Source organism: Lepidothrix coronata, unplaced genomic scaffold (assembly GCF_001604755.1).
Source record: "Lepidothrix coronata isolate B3197 unplaced genomic scaffold, Lepidothrix_coronata-1.0 Scaffold25, whole genome shotgun sequence".
In the NCBI taxonomy this organism is placed as follows: Eukaryota; Metazoa; Chordata; class Aves; order Passeriformes; family Pipridae; genus Lepidothrix; species Lepidothrix coronata.
In genome coordinates this window covers 5,853,851-5,866,793 of record NW_016690205.1, presented here as the reverse complement: position 1 = coordinate 5,866,793, position 12,943 = coordinate 5,853,851, and the positions used below count along the sequence as shown (strand labels likewise).

General features: G+C 42.1%; 1 protein-coding gene across 1 annotated transcript in view; it reads right to left on the bottom strand.

Annotated features, from left to right (window-relative positions):
• Window positions 1-12,943, bottom strand: part of MGMT (O-6-methylguanine-DNA methyltransferase) — a 140,302-nt gene that overhangs the window by 112,300 nt on the left and 15,059 nt on the right. Inside the window, exon 4 of the mRNA XM_017809131.1 lies at window positions 8,825-8,964. Coding sequence (XP_017664620.1) covers window positions 8,825-8,964 — 140 coding nt within the window. The remainder of the gene's footprint in view (window positions 1-8,824; window positions 8,965-12,943) is intronic.

Sequence of the window (12,943 nt, the reverse complement as noted above, 5' to 3'; positions counted from 1 at the left end):
TTCTCACACTCCTCTTAGGTGAAGTCATTTTTCAGCACTATTACAACTCTACATCTTCTGCAGTAGAAAAAAAAAAGTCATATTTGTGGTATTTTCAAGTGGGTGTCTGCACAAGTTATATTATCTAATACAGTTTGTTGTTATTTTTGCCATTTTAAAATATCAGCACTGTAAAACGTGATCACTGGGTTGTTATAATATGTCTCGCTTTAGGACTCTTGGCCAACGATAGAGGTTTACAAACACACACCAGTCGAGCAGCAAAGCTCTGTGTTCTCCTGCACACTGAAATGGGGCTTTTAGTGCTCTGACATGGCATTGTCCCCATTAACATTCAGGGTTTGAAAACCTGAGATTAATGTCATGAATAACTGCCCAGTAGAAATGGAATGGTTTGGGTTGGAAGGCACCTTAAAGCCCACCCAGTTCCACCCCCTGCCATGGGCAGGGACACCTTCCACTAGCCCAGGTTGCTCCAAGCCCCATCCAACCTGGCCTTGGACACTTCCAGGGATCTGTGGGCAGCCACAGTTTCTCTGGGCAACCTGTGCCAGGGCCCCACCACCCTCATAGCCAAGAACTCCTTCCCAATATCCCATCTAACCCTGCCCTTTTACAGTTTGAAGCCATTCCCCCTTGTTCTGTCCCTCCAAGCCCTTGTCCAAGTCTCTTCCCATGTCTCTCGCAGGCTCCCTTTGGGAACTGGAAGGCCACAATTTGGTCACCCTCTTCTCCTGTCTGAACAATCCCTCTTCTCTTAGCCTTTCCTCCATGCCTCTGATCATCCTGGTGCCTCCTCTGGACTCTCCAACAGCTCCATGTCCTTCCTGTGCTGGGCCCCAGAGCTGGAGGCAGCTCTGCAGGTGGGGTCTCACCTGAGTGAGGCAGAGGGACAGAATCCCCCCTCCCCTGCTGCCCACACTGTAGGATCAGCCCAGGGCACTCCTCATCCACCGAATCCAGCCTTTCATCCACTAAAAAAAATCTGGATTTTTATTTTTTTTTTACACAAAGCCCTCAAAAGTTTCTCTGTCAAGATTTCAGGACAAAACCACAACTGAAGACTTGCAAAACCCACTCCTATTTGAGTGTTGCAATACTGCCTTTGACAGAGAACAGAAATGCAGCAGTGCTGTCAGGAAAAATAACCCAGTCAAAGTCTAGTATTGATTACAGTGGAGTTGCTCAAGATTCACTTCAGTTTAAGTGAGAGAGAATGTGGGTTTTATTAATCATGCAGAATTAGATTCACCACCCACACCTGACAGCAAAACTTCTCCTGCAAACCATTTCTAAAATCATGTGAAACCACGTATTTGGCCTGTACTACGTGTAAGGCTTTGCCAAAGTCTAAATTCTAAAAACACACAGGAAGTTATTTTGTTTAAGTTTTTGAAACACCATTTCCAATAAAAAGTTTTCTTAGCTTGATGCAGCATAAACAATCTGTAGCATCTCCACAAGAAACTATGAAAAACCCTAGCCCAGTTTATTTTTAATAAAAGGAGGACTATGCTATATAATAACTCTTCCTGCCACATCCACTGAATCTGCTGAAATAAAGATTGATGCCTGGATATTTGTAGAGACTTCTACCAGAGAAGGTAATATTTCTTTTTTCCTTTCTTTCCTTTTTTTTTTTTTTTAAATATACTTTCCTGTTATTTTGAAGTAATTTGAAATAACAAGCATCATCTCTCTATTACCCAGGAATCTGCATGTTTTCTTTCCAAGACAAGTGACAGAGAACTCAATGAGATTTGTGAGAGCTTCGTGCTGCAAGTTAAAAGAAATTTGAAAATAAAAAGTTTTGAACGAGAAACCTGTTTAAGACTGACCTTCTTCTGGTGACTGTTCTCCACAGGCACTCAAAACAGGCCTTCACTTTGCTCATCAATATGAAAACCAATATTGTCAGGATCGTGAGCAGTTAAAAGCCAGGAAATGTCTAAAATTCTGTGTGGACTTTGCCCAACATCTTGAACAAGCATCACGCAGAAGAACCAGGTGCTTTCAAAGCCAAAGTAGCATTTTGAAGCTTTTGAGAACAAGGTCCCTCAGAAGCAATGAACACGTGGAGTGGGCCGAGGCCATCACGTCCCTGTAACCAAAGGACTCCCACCTGGAACGCTGGGGCCCTCAGCACACGAAGGACATTGAATTATTGGAACGAGTCCAAAGAAGAGCCATGAAGATGCTCTAAGGGCTGGAGCCCCTCTGCTCTGGAGCCAGGCTGGGAGAGCTGGGGGTGTTCACCTGGAGAAGAGGAGGCTCCAGGGAGACCTGAGAGCCCCTTCCAGTGCCTAAAGGGGCTCCAAGAGAGCTGGAGAGGGACTTTGCACAAGAGCCTGGAGGGACAGAACAAGGGGGAATGGCTTCTGTTAGAGGGCAGGGTTAGATGGGATATTGGGAAGGAATTCTTGGCTGTGAGGGTGGTGGGTCCCTGGCACAGGTTGCCCAGAGAAGCTGTGGCTGCCCACAGATCCCTGGAAGTGTCCAAGGCCAGGTTGGATGGGGCTTGGAGCAACCTGGGATAGTGATGTTGTTCCTCATTGCAGAGGGGTGGTACTAGGTAACCTTTAAAGTTCCTTCCCACCCAAACCATTCTGGGATTACAGAATTCATCACACTCACTCCCATCACAGGCAGCCTGTATCTCAAACCTCATCTGTTTGCATTAACACCTACAAAAGCACTGTCTAATGAACCATTTCCCAGCCACTGTAAACAGTAATTAAATACCTTAAACTACAAAAAAAGGAAAGTTCCCTACAAAACATACTTTGATCACCCATAAGTGCCATCAGCTCAAATGATTATGGTATTTACAAGAGTTAAGTGCTCTGTTGTACTGGTAGGAAAGTGATGCAGCTGCACTGGTCCACAGTCATTGGTGTCCTAACATAGAATCATTAAGGTTGGAAAAGACCTCTAAGATCACCAAGTCCAACCATCAACCAGCACCATCATTATGTTCACCACTAAACCATGTCCTCAAGCTTGAACACACCCAGGGATGGTGACTCAAACACTTCCCTGGGCAGCCTGCTTTACAACTCTTTCCATGAAATTTTTTTTCCAATGTAAACCTTCCCTGTCACAGCTTGAGGCTGTTTCCTCTCATCCTGTCCCTTGTTCCCTGGGAGAAGAACCCGACCCCCCTCGGCTCCCCCATCCTGTCAGGGAGTTGCAGAGAGTGAGAAGGTCCCCCCTGAGCCTCTTTTTCTCCAGGCTGGGCCCTCTCAGCTCCCTCAGCCGCTCCTGGTGCTCCAGACCCTTCCCCAGCTCCGTTCCCTTCTCTGGACAACCTTTCCTTTCCCCGTTCCCACTCTACACCTAGACCTTATCCAAAACCATTAACTTCTTTACTCCAAGTATGTCTGTCTCCTTCAGGTTTCATTCTACATAATTTTCATTAGAAAATCTCTGTTTTTACACAATAATTTTAAGGATGAGCTGAATGGGGAGGCGTGTAGCCTCTTCCAAGCCACATTGCCAATAATCCTCTCTGCACGTAAGTCACATCAGATGTTCATGGTAAATCAGAAATGTATTCAAAGCAGCAGAGTAGGTGCATACCTACCTCCTTCAGAGGGTTTTTACTGTGCCCCTGAGCTCCACTAAGTTTCTTAGCCTTGGTGGATGCTTATTGGAAAAATAGGAGGAGTGGCACTCTCCCAAATGCCTCCCACTTGTGGCATCAAACTGAGATATCACTCACTGTAAATTTTACAGTATGAGGAATGAAACAGTTAGCAAAGTTGACATTTAAACCATCATCACTGGCTATGATTAAATACCTCAGAGATGAACACAGTGGTTCACACCTCTGCAAGTTATTGTTCTAGGCTCTTATCAGAGCCCGGACGTCACTGCATCCGCTGCCTTTCCACACACTTGAGATTTTCTTTGAATCTGTAATAGCTGGAAACCTCTTTAAGCTGAGATTCTGGAGAGTTTCTGATAATGTTACACTGGCATAGATTGACTGAAACCCTGGCGAACCTCTTGAACTGCAGATTCACCCTTAAAGGTTTAGGCGGATTAATAATACAAGAACGGCCAAACTGGCTCCTTGTTCCTCCTCCTCTGATCTCTTTCAGTAAGATGTAGGGAAATGAAATGCTGTAAAGAAAATGGCAAATAACCTACAAGAAATACAGAGAGAAGATGGGATCCCGCGGCTTCCAAGTGCCTCTTCTGAAAAAAGCATAAAAGGGAAATCTGATGTATTCCTACACCACAAGGAAAATGGAGCATTCTGTGATATCCACCATGAAAATACATGTTTTGACCATTCAAGCAATAGTAAAGCAAGTCAAACTGCCTAATTTCCCATTTCCCTCCTCAAACATGCAGGAAGCATCCAACAGCTGCAGTTTCTCAAATTCAAGCTCACATCCCTACCAACAAACACACAATTCCCAAAGTCCATGGAGGAGGAGCAGACCACCTGCACATGCTGTCTCCTGGATGGGAGCTCAGGATCTTCTAGCAAGATCAACTTGTCTGTACACCACAGCAGTCCCAGAGTGGAGGAGCAGGAGCCCAGAGGCAAGGAGATGGCTGTGCCCAAATCATCCACACCTTGGGATGTCCCAACCAAAGATGGCAGCAACAGATCACAGCAGCTCAGCTGAGCTTTTAAGTGGAAAATCTCAACTTCTCATAATGGCATCCTCAAATCCCAAGGTGGATGTAAATATTAGCATTACTGGCATCTCCTGGGATCTGTGCCCACTCTTCAGGTGGCAAATTTAACTTTCTTTTCACACACAGACTCATCAGTCCACAGGAGTATGACGGTGTTCATCACTCCATGCTCAGCAGGGAAAGATTTTCCAACCAGACACTGGAAGCTGCTTAGTTTACCTCAAAACACGTCAGACAACAGCCCTTTTACTACTATCCTCCAGTTCCCACTGTATTTCCCTGCCCTGGCACATGTTCAGCCCAGATAACCCTTGCCTCATGCTGACCAGGGAGGGAGCTGGGAAAACCAGGACAGTTTTCCTGAGGGGAGAGGGAATTCCTGAAAGAATTCGGAATTTTGCAACACAGGGTAAATCTGCCTCCTGGTGCCATCCCAACTGCCAAGTGAACATCAACATTTTTCCAGAGTATCTTGTGCTGTAAATATTCAGCAGAGGAAAACAAGTGGTTTGTGTTATTGCTCAAGGAAGTCACGAGTGGGATCCTCTGCTCACCAAGAGTATCATTTACTCCTCCAGCTCAGCAATAAGACAAGACTTCTGAAAACAGAGTCATCCCAGTGTGGGAACACCAGAGCTGACAGTGGAATAACAAAAAATTAATTCTGAAACTCCGAAGCTGCCGAAGACACTCAGGAGTAAAACAACAGTGAAAAAATTGAGTTATTCTTTAGGCCATGAACAAAAAGAGTTAAACATTTGCAATATTTCAGGCAGGAATAGTGGAGGAAACTTGATCAAAACTAATCCTTAGATTTGTATATTCTGAAAGAAAAACTTCAACAGCTGATACAGTACTAAGTGTATACATACATATACACACACACACACATATTCACTTAAGAGTTGGACTTGTGGGTCCCTTCCAGCCCACAATACTCTGTGATTCTGAGATTCTAATATAGATATACATATAAACACACATATAGGTTATATGTCCTTTTAGGTTTTTTTTTTAATATAAACTGTGAAGATGAAATTATTAGAAACAGAAACATTTCTAAAATCAAGCTTCATGTCTGGTGTATCTTCTGCCCCACTTTATAACCCTGAAGCAGCACATTTCAGAAACAGCCCTAAAATGACTGCACAGACCTTGAGCCCAACACATGAATTTCCTCATGGTGCTGTATGTAGGCTAAAACTCCTGCATTCTCTGTCATACAACACACAGGTATCAAACACAAGGAATTTGGTTATTCTAAAGCTAGTCCAGCTCTATCTTCAGTGTTTTATTAATTGAAAATGACAAAACAAACAAGTCAATCCATAATTTCAATACTAAAGCAGAAATGAGTGATTTCAGGTCCCTGTTTTAAGTTAACCAGTTATTAGCACTACAAAATGGTTAGAAACAATTTCAGCATCCAGTAAATTAAAAATTCCACAATCATATTTAGCTGAAATCTCACATTTAGATATGTGAGACTGTATGTACACATATATATACATAGAATCACAGGATGGTTTGGGTTGGAAGGGACCTTAAAGCCCATCTCATTCCACCCCCTGCCATGGGCAGGGACACCTTCCCCTATCCCAGGTTGCTCCAAGCCCCATCCAACCCAGCCTTGGACACTTCCAGGGGTGGGGCAGCCAAAACATGGATTTAAAAAGCCTAAATGATAAAGATTCCTCCTCTCCAAACAGAAACCATCACATTGTGACGTGTCTGGACTTTTAAAGCCTGCCAACTTCCCAAGGAGCAGAATAACCTCAGGTTATTACAATTAGTTTCATCTCATTAATAGATCAATTTCTTTCAAGCATAGTGAAACTGGATTTTACTTTGTTGCTTCTCCTTTTAGGCTCCATTATAGTCTGTGTTCTTAAGTTTTAAGGAGAGCCATCACTGAATAGGTTGTAATCTCAGGTGATTAATTGCCCAGCATTTTACAAGCTGTAAAATAGAGCTGAGATCTCCACAAAGCGATTATGCCATTAACCAGACGCTCTTATCAGCCTTTTCTACAACTACCAGGTTTGTCTGACAGATTGCAAGTCTTAAGTATTTATATATTTCAAAGGTTTACTTATTTTTGTTGTTAAAACCCCCTAAAATCTATATTGATTGTTACATGCAATTCCACACGAGAAGTCCCAAGCACCGTGGAGCAGAATACCAATATTTATTACCAGACTCGTGCTCATTATGGTTCTCTCTGACAGGGGTCCATTAAAATCAATTTTATGTTTCTTATGTTTTTTTTTTTCCCCCCACCCAATGTTCTTACCATGGTGTTTATTAGCCAGTTAGGAGAAACACCAGGCAACTGCTTCGTTTTTATTTTATTCTGTCGAAAATAATGAGGCCAGATTTAACAACTATGCACTAGCGATGAGTAGAAGAGATTAAATGTTATACTTCAGCACAAACATTTACAGATGGCTTTAAAATTTTTAGAACTTTATCAGTGCTAAAGACAAAAGGAAGTCCAACCTTTCTTTTTCAGATTTAAATTCTTAAAGTAATCGCAAAAATATTCTTCTTGCCTTTAACTTCTGAGTTACTCTTGAATAACAGTCCCTCTAATATGACAAATTTTGCATCTAAATCATGCAACCTGTGAAATTGTTATCAAGATGCCACTAATGCATCAAAATTAAGTCAGCTCACCACTGAGAAAACTGAAGATCAAGAACAGATAAAAATTAAAAAATTAGGAGTAGGATCCAGACTGTTCAACTTCTGCTTGAAAAACAAAATCATGAGAACCTTCAACCAACCAACATGGCCACGTTACAGGTGAGCAAACAGGAGATGTTCTGATAAATAAAGAGAGCATCCATCCCTAAGAAATCCCACAGACTTTTTTTCTACTGTTTTTCCACCACTCATTGATGCTTCCCATTCTCGAGGGTGAAGATCCTCATCTGCTTGGTTGTTCTCCAGCTCTGCAGCAAAGGCAGGTTTAATTCTTATCTTAAATACATTTTATTTCTATTTCTCACCAGCAGAAATCCAGTACTGAAATCAGCATCTGAAGAAACTGAAGCCCTTCTTTCCATAGCACTGGAGTTGGCAAAACTTTCGAATCCAGAGGCTTGAGGGTTTTTGTATCACATGCAAAAACATACTTCAACCAGAACACACATTATGCTTTATATTCCTAATTAATTTTATACACTCTTCAGTTACAAGGAGAATAAAACAGAAAAACAGAAAAAGGACCACCATACAAATCAATGGGAGATTTTAGAACCAAAAGCAGGAGAAAAAAAAGACAATATTGAGAGAAGGAAGCCAAACCTGTTTGAGCCTTGTCAGTAAGAGAAAGCATTAATGTAACAGACTGTGGCAAAACTGCAAATTTATTACCAAAAAACAGTTGAAGAGAGCAGACTTAAAGAAGTAGTATTAATAACTTTGATTTTGGCAGAGGAATTTGGCATAGAAATTTGGAATCTGGTTTTTTTTTGGCATCTAATTCTGAAAGAATTCAATGTTCTTTCTAAAAATGCTACTGAGCATTTCCTCCAAATAAGGAAAAAGCAAGGACCTGACCAGGACAGATGGACTCCAGCAGATTGAACAGCACTTACATTAAACAGTAAAATGCACCAGTGCCTCCTCAACCAGGCCTAGATTTGAGACATCACCTCCACTGCCATGTAGCATCTGTTTGGAACTCAAAAGGCATAACAGTTCTGAAAAGCCAACTAAAGCTCTCACAAGAACTACACAGTAATTAAAACAATCATTCCCCCCTGGTTCTACATGCTGGAACATATATATATAATATTTATAAAAAAAGATACATTTTATCTGCAAAATTTGTGAAGTCTGCAAGGAGGTTTTACTCCCCAGTGACAGATCTACACGTGTGTCAAAAATTAGGGGGGCAGGATGTTCTCTCAAAACCTACATTAAAAATACTTAAAATTTAGAATGTTTCCTTAATAATATTTTTGATGTAGCAGAGAAATGAATGTATTTTGGAGCCACAATTCCTTAAAGGCACTGGAAGTTCCTTCTGCCTCTCACAGGAGCCAGTACGGAGCTCCTAGAACGAGTGGTAAAAACAAGTGTGCAGAGTTGTGTCTTAGATTCTCTGGGCAATCTCATTCCTCTACAAATACATAAACACAGGATCAATAGGACATGAACTCACCCACTTGGCAGCACGCTCGTTTTGGGAAGTTTTATTTCATGTAAACCCGTTTCACACCCAGAGATCTCGATCTTTCCCACGGGGCTGAGCAGAACCGCGTGTTTCTCCTTGCACAGAGAATCTCCAGCTTTGGAATTCACCTGTTCAAGAAGACAAAATCCTCTTTAATTGCATGTATGTTCACCAAGGAACAGATATCTCAAGGTACTGAGTAGTTTTCAAAAGTAATTTTAAAAAAGCAAGAAAACAGCGAATTTCAAGTTTTCTCAAATACGGCTTTGCTTTCAAAACTCCAACTTAAACTCTTCCATCCTAAGAAGTCACAATCTAAATCAAAGTCTCAAAAAACATGTTAACTAGCAGAACAGTGATCTTCACAAAAATCTGAAACAGCAGCAGTTTCATGGCTGGTTTATCAGGGCTGAAATCTGATGTGTTCTGACACTTATTTAAAACAGGATTATTGTGACAACAAAGTATATTCGGTGGTTTAGAGCAGCAGTGTTATGCAAATAACAGCTGGAACACAAATAGAATATGTCTGCTGGAAAAATATATGAAAAAAATCAATCATTCCTTAACAGAAGAAACATTTTTTTATTCCCATTGTTACCAGTCTGGTTTTACGATTACTGATAGGATGTAGTTGGAAACAGCTGCCAAGTATTTCTCAAATTGGACAAGACCAACAATAACATACTTGTCAAATTCATCTTGCCTAAAAAAAACCCACCCCAGTCTGAGTCAGTAAATGTTTGAGTTGTATTTACAGTTTGGTTTGTACAACCATTGCAGGAGGACAGGAGAGGACACCACAAGTATGTCCAGTGCAGTCACCCAGACACTGAACTGGCGGGCCAGACCCATCGCCATCGGTGCTGGGCAGCCAGGGAAAACTCCCTTTGCTCCAAAGAGCTGAATCCACGTGAAACTGGACAAAAAGTGAACAACCGTAGGGCAGCTTGATTAACAAACACAGAATAACAGACTCAAAGAACAGTTTGGGTTGGAAGGCACCTTAAAGACCATCTATTGCCACACCTTCCACTACCCCACGTTGCTCCAAACCATGTCCAACCTGGCCTTGGACACTTCCAGGGATGGGACAGTCACAGCTTTTCTAGGCAACTTCTGCTGGGGCCTCCCCACCCTCACAGTCAAGAATTCCTTCCCAATATCCCATGTATCCCCGCGCTCTGGCAGTGGGAAGGCATTCCCTCTTGTCCTATCACTCCAGGCCCAGGTGCAGGACCTTGTGCTTGGCCTGCTGAACTGCATGAAGTTCCTAGAGAAGCTGTGGCTGCCCACAGATCCCTGGAAGTGTCCAAGGCCAGGCTGGAGAGCACTTGGAGCAACCTGATCTAGTGGAAGGTGTCCCTGCACATGGCAAGGGGTGGAATCAGATGAGCTTTAAGGTCCCTTCCAACTCAAACCATTCTGCGATTCTAGGAATGACATACTTGGGGTGCACCAGGAGGCAGGAAAGTCTATGCATGATGACTTACAGCTGCCCACTGCTCACAGCTGGACAATAATTAGTTGTTTTCAAAACAAGAGAATAATTTAAAATCTCATTATTAAGTTCTGTGGAATGAAGTCACATCTGTGAGCAATATAATCAGTGTGGGGAGAGCAGAAAAAACATCAAGTAGACAGCTTTGTCTACTAGGGCGAGAGTAAACTTAAACCTCTGATTTTGGGGAAGCTCTTATGCAATTCCTCAGTTACAGACATGCAGCAACCAGTACAAATTTACTCAGTTTGAAGAAGTCCTGCTTTACGAACTGCAGGTTCCCTGTGGTTTCTTTACTGTGACTGTGATCCAAATCAGCTTTTTGCTAAATAATCAAATGTTTGGTGGTGTTGCAAAGTAACTCTCATTTTCAACCAACTTCTTCCTTGTTCCTCCTTGAGGATGTGGGTGAACTTTTTGGAGCAGCACCTCCTTGTAGAAGTCAGTAAACAAGCAGTAAAAGTTAACATATGTGGAAAACCAGCATACATTCTTCATGTTTATTGGTGTGACAGCCCTGAACTAGATGCACTGAACCTCATACCACGTGCTCCATGAGTATAACAATTTTAGGATCAGAGGAAAGCTTTTCCATCACACAAAAACGCAGCATGCAGCAAGCAACAGAAAATCATAAATAATCCTATGCCTTCTCACCAAGTTGAACTAAGTTTTATAGATGAACCCTTGAGTGACCACAACTCATATTTTCAGTCTTGTTTATCATATCCATTGGACAGCAATATTTAAATGTTTATTTTTATATAGGAATGAAGCTGCATGACATATATGCACATCCATATACAACTGGGTTGGGAGCCTCCAGGATGAAGGTCACTGTATGGACGTACAACGCAAACTCCTCTGTCTAGATACTCATTTCACTACTTTAATTGGATATTAGGAAAAACTGCTTCACAGAAAGGGTTGTAAAGCATTGGAACAGGCTGCCCAGGGAAGTGGTGGAGTCCCCATCCCTGGCAGTGTTCAGAAGACGTGTGCATGTGGTACTTGGGGCCATGCTTGGTGGTGCTGACTGATGGTTGGACTTGGTGACCTCAGAGGACTTTTCCAACCATATCGATTCTGATTCTACTGAAATGAAGGGGTGAAAGAAGGCAAAATATCTTTCCAACTTCTGTGTCCCCCCTCAAGGTGTACAGTGTTAAAATCCCACAGACAGGTTTCCACTCGGAAAATGTACATGCCCATGGATGTGTTGGCACCCACAAGCATTCAGCCCTCAGGATATCAAAATTTGTCTTAAAACCAGGTTTGTCCGAAGGCTGTTCAGAGAGACCACACATGTCACTTTTTCACACATTTTTCCCTTCAGTATTATGGAACACTGAGTCCTTCCCATCAGGGAGGAGCCAGAACCATATTTCTGATGGATCTCCCCTCTATAGGCTTTTCCATTTCCTTTACTCTGCTTTAACAATATAAACCTACCACACCATATCACTGTTATCTAAAAATTAAGAACCCACCCAGATGCTTTAGCAGGTTTCTCATGCAACCTTGCTTCAATGCCAGGCCAGGATATAACCACATACTGGCTTCAAAAAATTAATTGTTAGAGGACCCCAAACAGCACCAATCACAGGGATTCTTAGTCCTTAAAGCTGGCATTCTGGATATGTTTATCCAAAAATATCACTGCCTGCAGGTAGTTCCCTTAGAGGTGTTGACACCCACCCCACCAGAGGTGTGACCAAGGGCTAACTTCTTCATTTCCTTCCCATTCTGCATAAATTCATCTAAAAACTCATCACTTCAGTGTCCTGACATTTGCATTGGCAAAGTGGCACATCAGCTATGATTCTCAAGCCCCTGCTTTGATGATGCCATATCATATCAGTGACTTGCCAAAAAGCTATACCAGGAATTTGTGGAGTTTGAAAGGATGATCAATAAATGCCAGGGAAGCTGCTGCTTCATCTTAGTTACAGGAAAGAAATACTACTCCTGAACTCTCTTAAATGTCCTTCTTTTGAGTATCACCATGTGTCTCAAATCTGCTTGTTATTGATTCAAGTTTGGAATTAAGATTCAATGAAAGCCTGAAGTATCAGATTTAAATTTAAGAGAAAATCTTCTCAGGTTTGGGCAATTTCCTACTTCATTTCAGTCATCCTTCCTGATGCACTAAGTTCTACAACCTTCTCATAACAAAATCCTTATCAAATAACATCACTGGTAGCTGTCAAGGCACAAATCAACCAGGGACCATCATAAAAACACTGTTTAAAATATGTTTGAGTTGCAAAAAGCTTCTCCCACCCCACCCAGGGCTGCAGAGGTGACCAGTGAGGCTGCCCATGGTCCCTGGGCTGGCACACATCAGTCGGCCACCCATCCAAGATTTTCATGGAGTTATAGTTCTTTCTCCATCTCCTTAATAGCTTAAACCTTCCTGTATTTGTTTTACTGGTTTCTGCCTGTTTATTTAAAAGGAAACAATCCATTGTATGTTAAGAATATAGGAAAGACATTAATAGTGAAGGTAATGTATTTGTGAACATATACAGGAGGGTGGAGGGTAATATTCCAACCTCAGGCAGCCAGTCTTGGAGGAAAAAGCTATTTCTTAGTGTTTTAAGGCA